The 17432-nt window shown below is 41.5% G+C and overlaps 1 protein-coding gene across 2 annotated transcripts; it reads left to right on the top strand.

The window, feature by feature from the left end:
* The first annotated feature begins 2649 nt into the window (after window positions 1-2649).
* Window positions 2650-16748, top strand: LOC101476944 (nuclear receptor ROR-beta). Of its 2 annotated transcripts, XM_004542470.4 has the most exons (10): window positions 2650-3130; window positions 8676-8761; window positions 8873-9014; window positions 9694-10218; window positions 11251-11372; window positions 11835-11967; window positions 12459-12566; window positions 13282-13392; window positions 13904-14016; window positions 14102-16748. In XM_004542470.4, exons 1-10 carry the CDS (start codon window positions 3124-3126, stop codon window positions 14261-14263), a joined length of 1509 nt encoding a protein of 502 aa, XP_004542527.1. In that variant the 5' UTR covers window positions 2650-3123; the 3' UTR covers window positions 14264-16748. The 2 variants fall into 2 exon arrangements, with proteins under 2 accessions (XP_004542527.1, XP_004542526.1); XM_004542469.2 differs by lacking the exon at window positions 2650-3130 and having other exon boundaries at window positions 8639-8761.
* Window positions 16749-17432: the final 684 nt, after the last annotated feature.

Genomic DNA, 17432 nt, shown 5'->3' with positions numbered 1-17432 from the left:
GTGGTGCATGAAAAATGTTGGTTAAACTGACCCCTGTTTGCATATAAATGTGTATGAGGAGCTAGACGCGAACGACGGGAGGTGATGCCGCTAACACAAGGAGAGAGAAAGAGAGCGAGATCGCCCATGGGGCCCCATTGAAACCATGTGCAGCCAATCAGTTACAGTTGGTCCCTCGTCCCTACAAAGACTCTTTGATGTGAGAGGACTTTAAATTCAACCCTGGGCAGGCACGAGGTTATACCGGCTTTGATGGCAGTCAGGAGAAACCTTATTCCATTCCTCACAACAAGACCTTGTGTATGACAAAAAAGGCTTGCTTGCCTGAGATTCAAAGATTCAGTGGCAAGCGCAGATTCAGTAGGTGGTGGAAAAATGTGAAAAATCAATTACTCTGAACTAAAAGCAGCTACACTGTGCTTTTCCATGTGTTTAGCTACAGTTCCCCATCCTACACGTTCTTATACACATTATTCAAAGGGCTCTTTCACAGCCTGTTTCATCTCAGAGAGCCAATTTTTCTGCATACCTCCTTTCTATACCTCTCTGATATAAATATCCATCCATTTATATATGACTTCTGCCGGCCTCCCCATCTGCTCCCTCATCCTGTTATGCTTCTCCTGGCAACCTTCCAAAGTCTTCTCCAGCTCTAAGCTCTTCTTCTTCTTCCGTGCCTCTTCCCTCTTCACCTCTTACTTTATCAACAAAATGTCTGCCACATAAGAGCCAATGCCGAAGCCCCCCTTCGCCTCCCACTAACTCCCTCTCTCTCCCTCTTTTTGTCTCTCTTTCTGCTTCCTCTGCTGTCTAACTGAGCAGCACAGCCGTTACGTAAGAGCTAAGGTCAAAGTGTTGCTGCGGTTGTCAAGGGAAACACAGAACAGGGGGGCTTCGGAGGAGGTGCACGCACGATGAAAAACACGAAAAAAGAAAAACTGTGCCACAAAGAAGAGGATATTTATCGTGAGTGAAGGATTAAAAATACTGAGGAGTTTGAATTTATTTCACGCTGGCTGATACCGATGAGTACAAGGAAGTGTATAAATAAAAAAGATAACATACGAAAAACAAGGAAGGGGAAGAGGAAAAGGATCTCTGGAGGAAAAAATAAATGACTCTGGACATCTGTATGTGTGTGTTTGTGCGTGTGTGTCTGTGTATAGAGGAAAGCAAGGAAACAAAATAAAAAAAATCTGTTGCTGTAGGTGTTCTGTGCTCAGCTGCTCCACTAACCTAGTTTGAGTAATCTCTGCCTTCATGCTGTTTCATAACAGTGATGCCAGCGCATTGCATCATAAGGCCACCCGCTACGGCAACACACACACACTCCTCCTGCCCCTCTACCCTCCCAGATCCTCATTAACACCCACAGGCTCATACTTTCCCAAGCACACATATTCATCAGAGTTCAAATCCCTTTTATTGTTATTAATCAGTTAAAGACAGAGATTTGCTATAACAACCACACAAAGAATCCATGAAAACAAACAATTCACAAGAGCAACAGAATAACACATGCATCTGCAACAAAAATTGTTGCGATGTTGAGACATGATAGTGAGATTAAATAAATGAGACGCAAATGCGATAACAGGGTTTCTATTGCATGCCCTTGCATGTGCAGTGCAGAAATATGAACACGAAACAGGAACCAGACTTTTGCAAAGCAAACCTGAGGTTACTGAGTCTAAACTTTGCTCAGTTCCACCGAGAATACACTGAGAGATGGTGAGCAATCACCAGGAAAACAGCCAGGAATATTTTCCCATCTATTCTTCCAAATCCAGATGAACACCACTGAGGAACAAAGCTCATCTGAGTGCACAAGCTGAAATAAATACTTTACAGACCCACAAAGTCTATCAGTCCTTGTCACAATAATCTAAATCCACTTTACCCCTCTGTCCCCCCCCCCCCCCCCCCTCCCCCCCTCTCTTTGAGGAGAAAGGTCGCTCATAAATGTTCAGGAATGGGACGAGAACTGCAAAAGGTGACATAAGCACAGAGGCTGAATAGAAGAGGCATTGTACAATTAGGAAAAGTTGAGTCAGTGGAGAAATAGCGCGATTTTATTCATGCTTTAAACCGTGAAACCAATATTTGAGGAGCTGGAGTCACTTACTTTATTCTTCAATGAGCACCCAACTGATTATTAGTTTATCAGCTTGAATGTCAAGCTTGTTTCCAGGAGAAATATTCATTTTGAGCCTTTCATTTTTGCATTTCATTGAGGCCACATTTCCATACACCATTAATGCAAATCTGGAAAATATGCAACAAATGGTGTGTGTGTGTAGGGGGGGAGTACTCTCTGGTAAACAACAGCCTTTTGATAGCATCATGACGCTTGTTTACATCTTCAGCAAGAGCCTGATTAGACAGGTATTAAATTTACATTGATTTATAGGTCCCAACCTGTGCTGTTACAGTAAATTATGTCTTAAATGAGGGGAAACAGTGTGTTAAAGCAGAACTGACTGCAGGTTTAATTGCCTTCCTTTTCCCTGCTGGATGGTAATAATATTTATTTCTCACACTATAACTGTGTGCTGTCAGGAGTCGGGGTGGGGGGGGAAACAACTAGTGAATCAAACGCCAAGCCACCTTAAACGCGCTCCCGACTGCGCGTCCCCGCGAGAGCTGAGAGAGGAGCTGTCGGCAGTGAGATCATGTGAGAGTCCACGCTTGGAGAAAGTAGGTTAGCAGGGTAGACTGAGAGGAAAGCAGGCGGAGAAGTCACAGAGGCAAAAAGGGGGGGTCCGAGCACCGCTCTTCCACCGTGGGACTATTCTGTCAAGAAGAAGGAGGAAAAAAAAAGTTGATCCAAATCTATTCACCAGTGCGCGGAGACAGTTACGATGCGAACCAAAGCGACTTCGTACACTCTTTTATTTTCCCCGGACTTTACCGAGCGATAAAAAAGAAGAGTTTCGGATAGCTTTTTTTTCTTTCCCCTGCCGTGGTTTGCGAAAGCTGCCTGCAGCTGGGACGAAGTTAATATTTACAGAGTAAATTGACTCTGGCTCCAGCGCCGTATTCCCCTCTCTCCCCACTGTCACTTACAGTAAACCCATGTAGTCCAGTCTTCGTCGTTCTTTCCAGAAATAAGAAAACACCAAAATGAGAGGTAAGTTTACTTTTTTTTTTTTTTAAATGTCACAATAAATGCGTGTGTTTTTTGGGGGTGAACTTTGTATTTTGTGGTTATGTACGGGCTGGAACAGCCACATGTGTGCGCACAGGGATTTAGGAGTGCGCCTGTTTTCCTCTCAGTTCGCGTTAATCCCTCATGACTGGATTATAGGCGCACAGAGCTGCACGCCAAACGCTAAAGGACGCAGCGCTGGAGGCATGGCGTTCACTCGTGACAAATGCTAAATGTTATACATGTTTACTTTTCTTTCTTTCTTTTTTCCTATGCATCTGCTTATTATGATAACATCAGACCAAGTCCTAAATGCACACATGCGCATTTGTGCTTTGTAACTTGTGCAGTGACAGACCTTACAAACCTACCTTTTTAAATAAATAAATAAGAAAACTTAGAAGTGTGAGCGCGATCTCACCTGAGACTCCTGTAAATTTTGCCAGGGCGTCCATGTTGGGGTTATGCAATGAGGAGAGGGAGGGGCGTGGAAGGAGGATGTTGTTAACCAAAACTAGAATTATGTAATCGAGATGTTATTTGACCTTATCAGGTGTCTAATCGGCTAAACTAAAGCTTAAATAGGCCACATTTAGCAATAATCACGCAATCGAACATCATAATAATTATAAATTAAGACATAATCTTGAATTTGTAAACTTATAACCATATATTTTGTTAATATTTCCATATATTTGAAAAATAAAAGAGCCCTTCAAATGCGCGTGTTTTCGTGGTTTTTTTTTTTTGGTTTTTTTTTTGCAGCTGATGTTACAACACGGATCTGAGCAGCAGTTTGTGTAGTTGTGTTATTGTTGTGATGCGGTGGCTGTGGCAGCATGGCCGACTGTGTGAGTCTACAGAGGGAGACGGACGTGGCTGTTCCACTGACCTAGTTATGTCACCCAACGTTATACAGCACACACAGCGGAAGGAGGGGAAGCGGCTCCGGGAAGCGTCGTGCCGCCCGGACGTGCGGCTTCATGTGCGATTACAGGCTCGATGTTCACGGTGTCGCTCCCTGACACAGGCTGAACTTGAACTTGAACTTGAACTTGGCCTGGGAAGAGGGCAGCTCCAAGTGATAAAGGGAAGGGGCTTTTATAATGAAATACTAAAGATAGATACGATTTCACATGAAATCAAACTAGTCCTCAGATTTGCAAAAAATGCAAATCACTTTCATATGAAATCTTTTTACTTGTTGGAAAGAGGCAGCATATAAGACAACCCCCTCCAATTACAGCGGTTTTAAAGAGGCTGATAGTGTTCTGATGGTTGGATCTGTTTGTTTGGCAATTTGGGAGTTTTGGCCAGAGCAAGGATTACTATCTATCATGTACAGGAAAGGAGATTACCTGCAAGGAGTTTGGGGGTTTTTTGGCAGGGGAAGAAAGATCGTTTTTTTTCCTCTTGTACTTAAAAGATAGAGAGGTGGGGAGGTAGGGAAGGGGGGTATCTGGTGGAGGGAGTTTCCCTTTCTGGCAGGATATTCAAATGTAAACAATCCACAGCCCTTTCTTAGTTGGCTGCACTCAAAATGTAGTTTAGTCACACAACCTGTCGTGTCCTCACTGGAAAAGCACATCAGCATTTTTTGCTATTTTATCCCATCTTGAATCGTTTTTATTTCAGAGTGTTGAGTCATTCCAAATGTTTAGGCATGCAGATGGGCTCTGGCCTGTTGTGATGTCTGGGCTTCTGACACTTCCCCTCGTTTGCTGCACTAGACAGCACTTCTACAAAATGTGTTCCACTTATTTATAACCTAGCAGACAGTGAAAGATCACAAGACTCGTGTCATAAGCTGACAGCCAGTGTAGGAAGTCCGTGACTTTCTTAGCTCTGTTCTAATCTCTCCCAAGTGGGGCCTCAACTTGGGCCTCCACTTGCTTGTTTTTGCATCTTTTTAAATAAAGTAAGCTAAATGCACGGGTGGCCAGATTGTATATGTTAATTTAATGCATGCTGCAGTCTCAAGTTCTTGTGTTTTAAGTTGTATTATTCTAAGAGAGTTAATAAATATAAATATATATCAGAGATATAATTGAGCACATAGGTTGTTTAAGACGGTTCCAATGTAATGTAGTTCCAATGCAACAAGGAACAGTCACAGTGGACTGTTGTTATACAGCTCTGTGAAACACTGTAAGCCTACACCCAATTAGAAAGCATGATACAACAAGCACTTCAGTGTTTCCAGTATGTACAGTATAGAGCTCCAGCACAAGGCCTCCACCTTTTGTTGAAGGTATTTTCTGCCAGTCATTATGAGTAGGTAGCAAAGAATTAAAGGCACGCCGCCTTTTATAAAGACTAGGATCAATCTTAGTGTATCACTTGTTATTTTAACCCTTTTAATAAACCGACACAAACAAATTGTCCTCCTTATAATTTAGTTTTTATGATTATATCATCGAGAAGTGGCATGTGTGCGTGTGTTCTTGCACGTATGTCTCAGGGAACATGTGGAAGGTAAAAATTCAGCTTTCTCTTTTATTAAGCTACTGACACACTGACATACTGACCATTTGACCCATAAGGCAGGTGGCTCCTGGGTGAATTACTGACTGTTTGTTCCTCGTTAGATACAGAGAAGTGAACTGCTGGAAGCTCAAAGTCAGTGATTTTATTTCCTGTTTCTGTCTTTGCCTCTCCATACCCCACCCCTAGTGAATTAGCCTCTTTAGAGATAACAAGGTTACACATTTAGCTGCCTGATAAACACTGTGAGGCCAACGTGTTTGCCTGAACCGTTAAAGAGCCTGTTCCCTGTTTATTTTGTGCAAAAGGTTTGGGTGCGCCAAAGTCCTACAGACGAAACACCTGCCGTACTCAAACAATACTCTGCGTTTGCCATTTGCGTCATTTCTCATCATTTGTTACTAAGTTAATGTGTCACCCAGTAATAAAGCTACAGGATATATGAGCTATGTTAGCGAGAAGAAGAACTACCTTGATCCTTTTGGAGAGCTGGCTGTCTGAAGAGTGCTAAAGGTCACATACTTCAGACTAGTTTTCAGGGTTAAAGGTACATGTTTGGGTTTTTTTGCAGTTTAGTGTGGCCACTGTTGCTGTGTCGCTATCAGCATTTCAAGCAGCTGAATTTTTATCAGGTAGTTAGCTAACAGCAATAATTCTGTAAAGATTAGCCAAATATCTGACATCTGAATATCCCTTAATCACTAAAGGCACAAAAGTCTGCAAAAATTAGGACAAAATGGCTTCTAATACATGCATGGGCTTCATAGTCTTTAATAATGGTTAAAATAATACTTTTACAGTGTTGGTCCAAAATCTAAATGCGTCAATTTGAGGGGGCATTTTTCACCATCCTATCACTAGTGGTGTTTTTACGTCAAACATTAACCAGCCAATCAGAAGAAAGTTAACCGGTAATTAAAATAGCTGCTATTTGAAAATCTATTTTGCCACTGACTGCTTCTTTTTTAAGGCATACCTCTTAATTTTCTGTATAGATTTTGTTTTCTATCTAATCAGTTTAACTGCATGGCTGTTCCTTATTCAGAGCGACTTTAAAACAGGGGAACAGAGTAGATGTATCTGTTTCTGTCTCTGGTTTTTCTTGGATGTCTGCACAGATTCAGAAAAGAGGCCCATGAAAGTATGTATGTGTGGTTGTAGCAACAGGGGTGGCTGGCTGGGCATCTGTGTTATTCTGGCTCTCAGCACAGGACAGGAATAGAAGCAGAAGCTCAATGTCAAAGACCTGGGAGAGGAGTGGGGGCTGAATAACTGACATTCAAGTTCAGAAATGGTATGGTTTGCATGGACAGCAGCCAGGGACAGGAAGAGAGGGCAGTCACAGTTCTAGCAAATGTAGTTTATCTTTAATATAAAAGCAAGGTGAAGCCCTAATTAATCTATACAGAAGTAGGAGAAAACTGTGAAGGCCTGTGTTGGATATTAGGTAATGTGCAGTTTGTCTAGGCCTGCTATCGTTGCCTTTCTTGTTAAATTTGGCTGTTATGTAACCAAGCCAGTTTGCTAATGCAGGCCACAAGCCTTCAGGGAAATGTTTTATGGTGAAGTCTGAGCATTGTTCAGCTCCACCTTAAAACTGCTCCGCAGCGCCGGGATCGCGCTCGCCTCCCTCTCCCCCTGCAGTGGGAAAGTGTGTCAGTAGGACAGACCGTCCACATGGGCTGACAGGCTACATCGCCCGAGTGACGTATGACTCAGCCAATACCAAGAAGCTGCTAATGCAGCTCAGCCAGTGGGAGAAAGAGAGGCTGAGCAGGGCGGGTTGTCAGTGTTGCTAGAGTGAGCGTGCTGAATGAGTGTTGTTAGGAATGCTCACAGACAGGAGTTATATAATCGTGAGATGAGGGAGGGGTGGAGGGGAACCTGAGAGAAAGAGAAGAAGGAAGGGAGGGAGGGAGGGTGATATTTTTCCATTGCATGTCTGCAGCTGCCTTGATCAGTTGGAGTATTTCAGTCAACAGTTTTAGAGAAGAGACAGCCGACTGTGTCATTAGAAAAAGAAGTGGAAAGTTGTGTTTTCCAGTACCTAAGAGTGCAACAATTCCTTCTCAATCCCTAAGTGCTTTTCCATACGTGATCCTCGCGGCACAAAGGGTGATTTTGTAAATCAATCTAGGATAGTACAGGCAGAAAACCTCTGCTGTAACTATCATATGATATAGAGCTTGTCGTCTCTACCGCGACCTAAAGAGAACGAGTCTTTGTGTATGTGTCATATGTGCAAGTGTCATGTGATTTCATATGTGGTTGTGAACTCTGTTGCCTCATGGGGGCCATTTACAGGGCGCAGACAAACACAGTTTATGGCAAGTTCTCATATACACTGTGTGCTAATTGCGGGACGGTTTGTTTATGGGGTTGTTGACATTAAACAAATAATCGATGCCAGTGCTACATAGTGGAGATCACTCAGTGGACTAATTACAAGATGTGTTTTTGAGTGGTCTGGGTCAACGTCAAAATACGGTAATAATTTCTTACCAATACCAATGAAAAGGCCTGAGGTGCATTGTTTTCAGTTAATCATATGGTGTACCGAGCAGTTTACAACACAAAGAAGTTCAGAGATCAGAAGGCGTAAAAGTGGTGCGTTTGGGAGAGAAATCGGGATAGCGCGGTCTAAAGGCTAAATTTGTGCCTGGCTCAGGGAACAGAGATGTAGGAATAGCTTTAATTGTATTAAGCTGATTGAATTTGGGAGTGAAACTAAAACTTTTCCAGATTTTGAACAGTTGTAGGGCTGTGTGGACAACAGATGTTGGACTCCTTATTTAGGAGAAAGGAAAGCCAGCGCAAAACAGCATTTCTTTGCCAAATATGGACTTGTATGAAACTATTTTTGCAAGTCTTACTAAATATTTTTCTTCCTGTTTTTGTGTTGTGTGTTTGGATGTTAAAGCCAAAGTATGACTGAATATGTAGTCTGAAAGCCTAATGTGAAGCACGGCTTTCCTCTTAATTTTGAGACACATTAAGGAGCAGTTTTCTGACCTCTCCTCCATGTTTCTTTTCATCAATGCAGCTCAGATCGAGGTCATCCCCTGTAAGATCTGCGGGGACAAGTCCTCAGGAATCCACTACGGAGTCATCACCTGTGAAGGCTGCAAGGTGAGCCCAGAGTAACGCCTTGGTATCAAATCTCACTTTAACCGAGCTGTTTTATCGAACGTTTGCATCTCATTCGCAGTGTCTGTATTTTGTCTTCTTGTGTGTGTTTAGGGTTTCTTCCGTCGCAGCCAGCAGAACAATGCCATGTACTCTTGTTCCCGTCAGAGGAACTGCCTGATTGACCGAACCAACCGTAACCGCTGCCAGCACTGCCGCCTACAGAAATGTCTGGCTTTGGGCATGAGCCGAGATGGTAAAAAACAAAATACACGCAAAAACCATGCACTTTATCCACCTTACCAACTTCCTCAGTCTTTAAACTTTTAACAGTTATCACAACCTATTTGGTTAATCTGAGACTTGCTTAAATAAGGGAAGTAAAGAGATATGTGTGTATTCAGTGACACGTAAGGCGTGTGGGTGTCATCGGTTTCAAAGCTGATGCCAGAGGAATTTGAAGACCTCACCAGTAAAGATCAAGATCAGCTGTTGTAAGAGGGTTGGTCACATATAGACCTGTTCTGTGGGCTGCAGAAAGAAGACAAATATTATGTGTCTGCTACCCAGGGCTGGGTAATACAGTGCTCATATATAGAAATAGGGGATTCAAAGTGAGGTAAGATATCCTACAATTAGACTGAGGAAGAAATGTTTACACAAGCTCTTGAATTAACCTAAAAAAAAATTTGAAAGTGCAATATCCTTTTATCTTTTCAGCAGAACTTTATTTAAGCTTTTATATTTGCTATTTTATATTATACTTATTTTATTCTGTGGAATGAATGGGTTGAACTCCATTTTCACTGTGCAGCAACATAAAATAATCTTTATCTGTATCTTAGCTTAAACGTGACAGTCAATCACATACTGTACATTTAATAAATAAAATGTATTTGTTTGTCTACTATAATGAAAGTATTTCTGTTTTGCAGCGGTGAAGTTTGGCCGTATGTCAAAGAAGCAGCGCGACAGCCTCTACGCTGAGGTTCAGAAGCACCAGAAGTCCCAAGAGTGTGTGGGGTCTGGAAGCGGGGGCTCTGCCACTCTGTCCTTACCCAGGGAAGATGGAGTCTGTGGCAGCGGTGGGGAAGATGGCGAAGAGGGTTTGAGCAGGTCCTACAGCAGCGGCGGCTCCAGCTCCACCCTCAGTGACCTGGATGACATCGCCGCGCTGCCTGATCTGTTTGACCTGCCGTTGACACCCGAGGAGGCCAGCGAATACTGCAGCCTGGAGCTGCTCGGAGGCGGAGGAGCCAGTGCCGGGAACACCTCCAACTCATCGTCTTCTTCTTCCACTTCCTCGTCTATGTCCAATCAGAATTCCCCACAGCAGACCATGCTGGATGGCGCGGACAGTAATGGCATCCAGCTCCTGCACTCTCACACACATTCGCTTCTGGGACACACACATGCACTGCTGGACCAGCTGCCTGATGACTGCTCAATAACAGACCTTGGTGAGTGCTTAATATAATAAACAACAAAAAAAAAGTTCTTGTTCTTCACCCGTAAACCCGTGTGTACAGGAGTACCTCAAAATGTCAAATAGCGGTGGCTGATGTGTAACAGGACTTTATTTGACAGGATATAATAAAAGAGAAGAGTGATTTAGAAGTCCGTATTTTCCTAGTGCATGCTTTTCATGCAACGTTAATATTTCTTTCAGCCGTTTGACATAGTCACTCTTAATGGTTCGTGAAGCTTATGACTGATTCTGGTTAAGCAAAGCAGAGTCAGTCTGGATCATTATTTCAAGTAAAATATGCAGGCTTTGCTTTGAGAATTTACAGTGAAATGCTAAAAGTATTTCTTTGTCAACAAGCAAAAGGGTTGAGCAATAAGTATAATATACTACATGAAAAAAGAGTTAACAGCAAAAAAAGAAATCATATTCAATTCAAGGACAAGGACATGGTTCATCAAAAGGTTGATTTAATAAAAGGAATCTGAGTCATACATGCTAAATCTAAAAGCAAAGAACGTTGGCAAGTGTTATAAAGAACACAAAAAAATAATAATAGTCAAACTATATAGTACATCATCTCTCCAAAAACGGCAACAGATGAAGGGATGGGTGTGTTTCGGGTCTCTGGAGATCTTGAGCGTGAACACATTTCACTTTACAGGTGTTGCAACAACAGACTGTGAGGAATTGAATGGGGTTTTGGTTTTTGAACTTTTAAATCAACCAAAAAAACCACTTGTGAATAATAAATGCAGGAGGTGGTAAAATGACAAACGGCTGTGGAAATAAGGTGAGGAAATGAGCCATTAACACTCCTGTCAGGGTCAGTCAGCAGTAACAGCAGAGTGGTGCAAAGCATCTAGTAATTCAAGGTCACACGGCCATGGTCTGTAGATGTGTAAACAATACCAGTGTTACACTGTAACTCTGCTGAGCTCAATGCTGTCTTTCCAAAGCGCAAAATCGGTGCTACCGCAAATAAACAGCACTGATTGTGTGTGTATATACCTGTTTTGTCTTACAGAGCACATCACTCAGAGTATTGTTAAGTCGCACTTGGAAACGTGTCAGTACAGCGCCGAAGATATGAAGAGATTCAACTATGTACAATATACACCTGAAGAAATGCGTACTTTTCAGAACAAGGTAAATAATCCGCACGTGCCCTCCTGAGGATCATAAGGAAAAGGAAAAAAAGACCTAAACCAAGAAGACTGATCCTATTAGTGAGCATGGGTTATATAGTCAAAGCATGATGGAGCTTATTCTTCAGTGGCATACACCTCCAGTCCTCATCTAAAACTCACAGTAAGCCACACTATTGCTTGGCATGTTCTTAACCATGAACATCCATATTGTGGTTTTTTGAGTCAGTCGGAAAATTAGAAAGACACATGTGTCCATAAGATGTACTGTAATATGCAAGTTTTTCTATACTTAACAGAAAAACAAAACTATTTACATCTATATTAATATTTGGGCATCAATGATCGTATTTCTTTTTAATGGGAGGCTAGGCATCAGGATGCTGTCCATCAAATTATCATTGTGACATTGATGAACTTTTAGAACTTAAATCTCTTCTTTCTTGCACACTTTGCTTTTCAGTCTGCTGAGTGGATGTGGCAGCAGTGTGCACACCACATTACCAACGCAATCCAATACGTTGTGGAGTTTGCCAAACGTATTGCAGGCTTCATGGATCTGTGTCAGAACGATCAGATCATTTTGCTGAAAGCAGGTTAGTGCACAGTCTATGAAAGCGCAAATACTCTGTTCACTGAGTTTGTTCTTCGTAAGTAAACAAAGGCTGAAACTTGCTAACTGTGATTCCTTCTGCTTTGTTTTTTTTTGTCTCCAACTCTACCTTTGCCTTTTGTTTTAACTACCCGTTCGTTTGTTTGAATAAACTATACGCTCCTGATCTGAACACTGTACCGAACACATCAAATTGCGCAATCCTGGTGGGAAAAAAACCCAAAACATAATTTTATGTTACCTGAATACCTGCATATATCTGACAATGCATTTCTGTAAATGTTTTGAACTTTTTAAAACACTTTAAAACTGTTCAAAAATGTCTTATATATGCCGTCCTTCAATCTGGGTCAAAATTGCTTACATCTTGTTGTTTGTTTTGTACGTGTTGGAGTATCTTGGGCTTTTTCTATCCTCCCCTCCTTCTTTCTTCTGTCTCCATCTTTTTTGCTCTATCTGTGGCTCCGTTTTTAGGTTGCCTGGAGGTCCTCCTTATACGTATGTGCCAAGCGTTCAACAGCAGCAACAACACCATTTTCTTCAATGGAAAATTTGCTTCAGCTCAGTTCTTCAAAGCACTAGGTGAGTATCAGAGCATTAAAAACAATACAATAAATGTCGTAAATATCACATTTCTTTTTCTTTATGCAAGGTTTATAATCAAACATCTGTTCTAAATGCAATATGCAAATCTACCATTAGTGCATTCAAAACTGCCAGTGATCCCACTGTAAGAAATACAGCCAACACCTCTATACCTGTTACCTAAACCCTACATTGATCAACACAAATCATTATTATAAATGACATAACAGTCATAAATGTCACTGTAATGCTTTTTCGCTAAGATAGTTATTTCTCTTTTATTCTTATCAGCAGCAGTTCGTCACAACGAGAACAGATATTAACGTTAATTAGGGCTAATTGAAACCCTGCAGATGGATTTTCCAGTTTTTGCCTCATTTTTGCCTCTGCGATATCACCGGTGCGCTCTAACAGAAGAAAAATCAGCTTTAAAAACATTTAAACTCATTTAAAGGAATGCTGCTCAGGTCTCATTTTAAAAGACAGATTGGTCAGTGAGGAAGGATTTTCCCTTTTCTTAAATACTTCTAAGAAATCAGATACACAGTAATCTGAGTAAGAAAGCAGCTCATTTAACTGTTATGAAATTTCCAAATCAGGAAGAGAGACCGAGATCTTCAATCTCTATGCATGTCCTGTTTCTCTAAGCAGTGCTACCTTTATGATTATTATTTCTGACAATTAACTTATCAAACACAATGCATGTGTGCAGGCTGTGATGATCTCGTCAGTGCAGTGTTTGACCTGGGGAAAGGACTCTGCCGTCTACAGCTGTCCGACGACGAGATGGCTCTCTTTAGCGCTGCTGTCCTTCTAACGCCGGGTGATTATCTTTCATGCACATCTCCTTGTCGCTCATACACACTTATAAAAGCAAACAAGCTTGAGAAGAGCTACACATTTGACTGCAAAATAATAGTGATAATCAGAAAACAGGTTACACTTACATTCATGTATTAGTTTTGCTTTAGATGTTTATTCTAAATGCAATACTGATTATTAAGCTAACTTGCAGTAAAAAAACCTTAATTTGGTTTCATGCATCCGTGTATCAGCTTCAGCATCACATTTGTGGGTTGCTCGGATGACAAAAGCGTAGATCAGTTTCATGACATAATTGCATAAATGAAGCTTTAATCTACCTTATTTATCGTTTCCTGGGGATATATACAGTATCAGGCTGGGAGAGAAGGTGTAGAAATCCTGACACTTGATGTTTCTATTCGATTGGATGGTGTCAGCTAGCCCTCACATCTCTATCAAGGCTTTCGTTTAAAATCTCATCTTTAGAACCTACACTGTAGGTGGCTAATATCTAAATGTCATCTCTGTAGACCGACCCTGGCTGACAGAAGGGCAGAAGGTTCAGAAACTCCAGGAGAAAGTCTATCTGGCTCTGCAGCACAGTCTACAAAAGAGTGGCGCATCTGACGAGAAACTGGACAATGTAAGGTTAAGCAAACGTTGCCCTTTTTAAACACGCACAGTTACGCATTCACATGTTTACCCTTGTATTTTTTTCATCCCCACAGATGCTGTCCAGGCTGCCTGTAATGAAGTCCATCTGTAACCTCCACATTGATAAACTGGAGTTTTTCCGTTTGGTCCACCCAGAGACAGCCTACAGTTTCCCACCACTGTACCGGGAAGTGTTTGGCAGCGAGATATCTCTGCCGGACTCCACTGACAGCTAGACAGGCAGTTAGGCAAAAGACAGAGAGAAAGAGAGAGAAAGTGCATTAAGATGTAGGGAAGCAAAAAAAAAAAAGAGAGAGAGACAGAGAAGGGTAAGGATTTTTAAGATCCACAACCAGCAGTTAAGAGACAATCCAGGACTTTAAATTTTCCGTCTCCCATGATCCCAAAGTAGTCCTCCACTTTCCCAGCAGGCAAAAGCACCTTACACTACAGACCACACATGCTCACGGTCCTCTGCATATTGTAGCATTGACAACACACATATGGGTGTAGTAGTAATAATAATAATGATAATAATACCACAGCAGCCCACTAAGCATGTAACAGCTGCAAGCTCTAACACATGTTCAGCATGTGATCCACTGCGGATCACCCATCCATTTATGAATGTACCTCATCAATAAGCACAAAAATAAAAATCAAAAAAAAAATCAAAAAAAAAATCAATAAGCACCAGTGCACAAGCGAGAAACAAACAACAGAGAATGTACAACTCTGCCACTTTCGAGACAGAGTTTTACAAATAGCGTTTGTATAAAGTTGCATCAAGTAACAAGTCTCCCTGTTCTTGCAGCTCTTAGTCGATATTCATGCATCTCAGTATGGTACGTCCGCGTATTCATACAGACAGCATCCTTGTACTGACCATCACTTAGGGACCAAGATCATGAGTCAAAATTTGTGGGGGTTTTTCTCCATGACTCACAACTTCGGCTGAACTCAAAAAGCTAAGTACCAGTTTCACTCACTTATTTAGACAGTGTTTGGTGCTGCCTTTTTGTAGGCTCTTGTAATGCAATGACAAACCTCAGTCCCACGCACCCCCTTCCTTGTAAATGCCACTTAGTGACAGGACATGATGAAATTATCTTTAATTTATATACACATTTATAAAAGAAATATTTTAAATAAGAATGTAAATAGATAATAGTATATAAGTGTATGGAGAGAGTTAGAATGTGTGAGTTCCGTTTGGCATGAGAGGGAGAGAGAAGAGGATAGCAAGACGTGAGAGGAGGATTTTTTTTTTTTTAACGGATGGATACGTGAGGAGAACTGATATTTGGACTGGAATTTTTTTATTTTATTTTTTTTGCCTGGATGATTTTTCCTCTCCTGACAATACTCTCAGGTTTGCACGGCAACCAACAACCCCAACCGGGCAAAGGCGCGGCCGTCACCCCAAGCGACGGTTTGGACATTTGCTGCAGATGCAACACAGCAGCGGAGCCGGTGTTCTCGAACTTAACGAAACAAACATTGTTTTGAATTTGAACTGTCAGCTTTCGGTTTGCACTGTGGCGTCCCGTCCCTCCGCCCTCCCCTCTGCCTAAAAAGACAAGAGGATAAACAGTAAGGAAACGAGAATGCAAAAAGGCAACTGACGACTTCAGGAACTGCATAACACAAGCGGACAGACCAGGACTGCCCACCTGTTTCTAACCAGCAGTCAGTACACAGCTAAACTGTCTTCACTCACAGTGTTTCAGGTGGTTAAATGCCGGGATAACGATGGTCCATAATATGTATCATTAACCTTCTTTGCTGGTTGGTGCAACTGTATTATTTTGTACATTTGCTGTTCCTCTCTCCTCCTGTAGTCCCAAACCCGACACTTGTCTTATTACGAAGCACTTATACTTTTCCTCGTTCTCATTGGACACTAGTCTAAGGCCAGACAGAGCTACCAGCTGCCCCCCTGAGTTGGGCTTCAATGCCAGTTAAGACTTCATTTAATCTGTTGAGCTATTTGTATCTTTTGTTAGAAGCCTGTCACACAAAAGTCACCCATAACTGTTTACATTTTTTGATGTACATAAATAACACACGTTCTAAAGGTTCTATTTTAGCATAGAGATGGGGATAAATGTCTTACGATGGGCGATGGTTGTCGAGCAGAGTCCAAGGACCTGCTGCCTGCTGCTCAGGGAGCTAGCTGTGATCTCCTGTCCCTTTATTACCAGTGTCGTCTTTTAGCCTTGTACTCCTCACACCTTTGCACCTAAGATGAAACGCATAACCATAATCACTGTGGACGTAAGTTATTTTTGTGAATGTTACTCACAAAGTGTCAAAGCCCTTCCCGTTTGTCCTAATATTGTAACTTTAAATTTAAGATGCATAGGATTACAAAAAATAAATAAAGTAAATAAGTTAGAGTTCAGGATGAATTTCGTTATTGGGTTTAATGTTTCTTTTGCTGTGATTTTCATTTATTTGTCTGTTCTCCACATTTTTTTTTCTTTACGTGTCTCCACTTTCGTCTTGTAAAGTCAGTGATCTATTTTTTTTTAATTGAAGAAAGAAAACTTCAAACAAAAAAATGTTTGTCTCCCTTCTCTTTCCCTGTATGACAAAATGTACAAGAGGTATATTACTAGTCCAAGAGTCACACAGCTCGATATACAGTATATTGTTGTCCAATGGGATACATTATATGTGGTTTTAAGAATGTAATAAATTGTTTCTTTTTCTTTTGAAGTGTTTGTGTAATTTATTTGCTTTTGTGTCAATTTATACAGGTCAATGCACAAGAATATAGGCAAATGTATAGGCGGTTTTCCACTGTACAGCATTATCAGGGAGGCTTCAGACTGGTCCCAAATTCATGCTTCTGTGAACCTTCCCTCCCAATGCCAGACAGTGGGAGTTGTGAAGCGCTATCTTCAGCCGCTGGAAGAGTTAGGAGTGTTGCAGCAGATGGTCTGATCCCCACAGACCCTTGATCACCATATAATGGAGACAGACTGGGATTACATGAATGTAAAGAAGCAATCCAGACAGCCTAAATCCACTGGTGAGCTCACCAAGATGCAAGAATGTGCTGGTGTAAGGTTAATTTGCGTATATAAAAAAAAGTGTAATTTGCCACTTAAAAAAAATAATTCATGCACTATAATTGATAAATACATTCTGACTAGAACCTAAAGAAAATTCACAGTGCTGCATGAAAAAAGTTCTTGCATATGGTTACCGTTCGGTGTGGGCTAAAACCAAACGTGAAAAGCCAAGAGCATCGTTGTACTTGATCTTGTACACTGTACACTCTAAAGTTTCCACATGCCATTAACCATAGATCTACAACAAAAATCGATTTGCTAGAATTAGTTCAGGAAATCACTTTAGCTGACTGTGACTTTCTTCCTACAAACTCGTTTTGTCCTC

The sequence above is a fragment of the Maylandia zebra genome, linkage group LG18, assembly GCF_041146795.1.
Source record: "Maylandia zebra isolate NMK-2024a linkage group LG18, Mzebra_GT3a, whole genome shotgun sequence".
NCBI classification, from domain to species: Eukaryota; Metazoa; Chordata; class Actinopteri; order Cichliformes; family Cichlidae; genus Maylandia; species Maylandia zebra.
Note: the sequence above shows the minus strand (reverse complement) of the source record. Positions and strands in the feature narration are given on the sequence as shown.

Excerpts from the sequence above, each read along its gene's own strand:
- LOC101476944 (XM_004542469.2), top strand. The coding sequence starts at position 8,654 with ATGTTTCTTTTCATCAATGCAGCTCAGATCGAGGTCATCCCCTGTAAG. Across the intron at positions 13,393-13,903 it reads TGCTGTCCTTCTAACGCCGG|ACCGACCCTGGCTGACAGAA; the intron begins GTGATTATCTTT and ends TCATCTCTGTAG. Across the intron at positions 14,017-14,101 it reads CTGACGAGAAACTGGACAAT|ATGCTGTCCAGGCTGCCTGT; the intron begins GTAAGGTTAAGC and ends TCATCCCCACAG.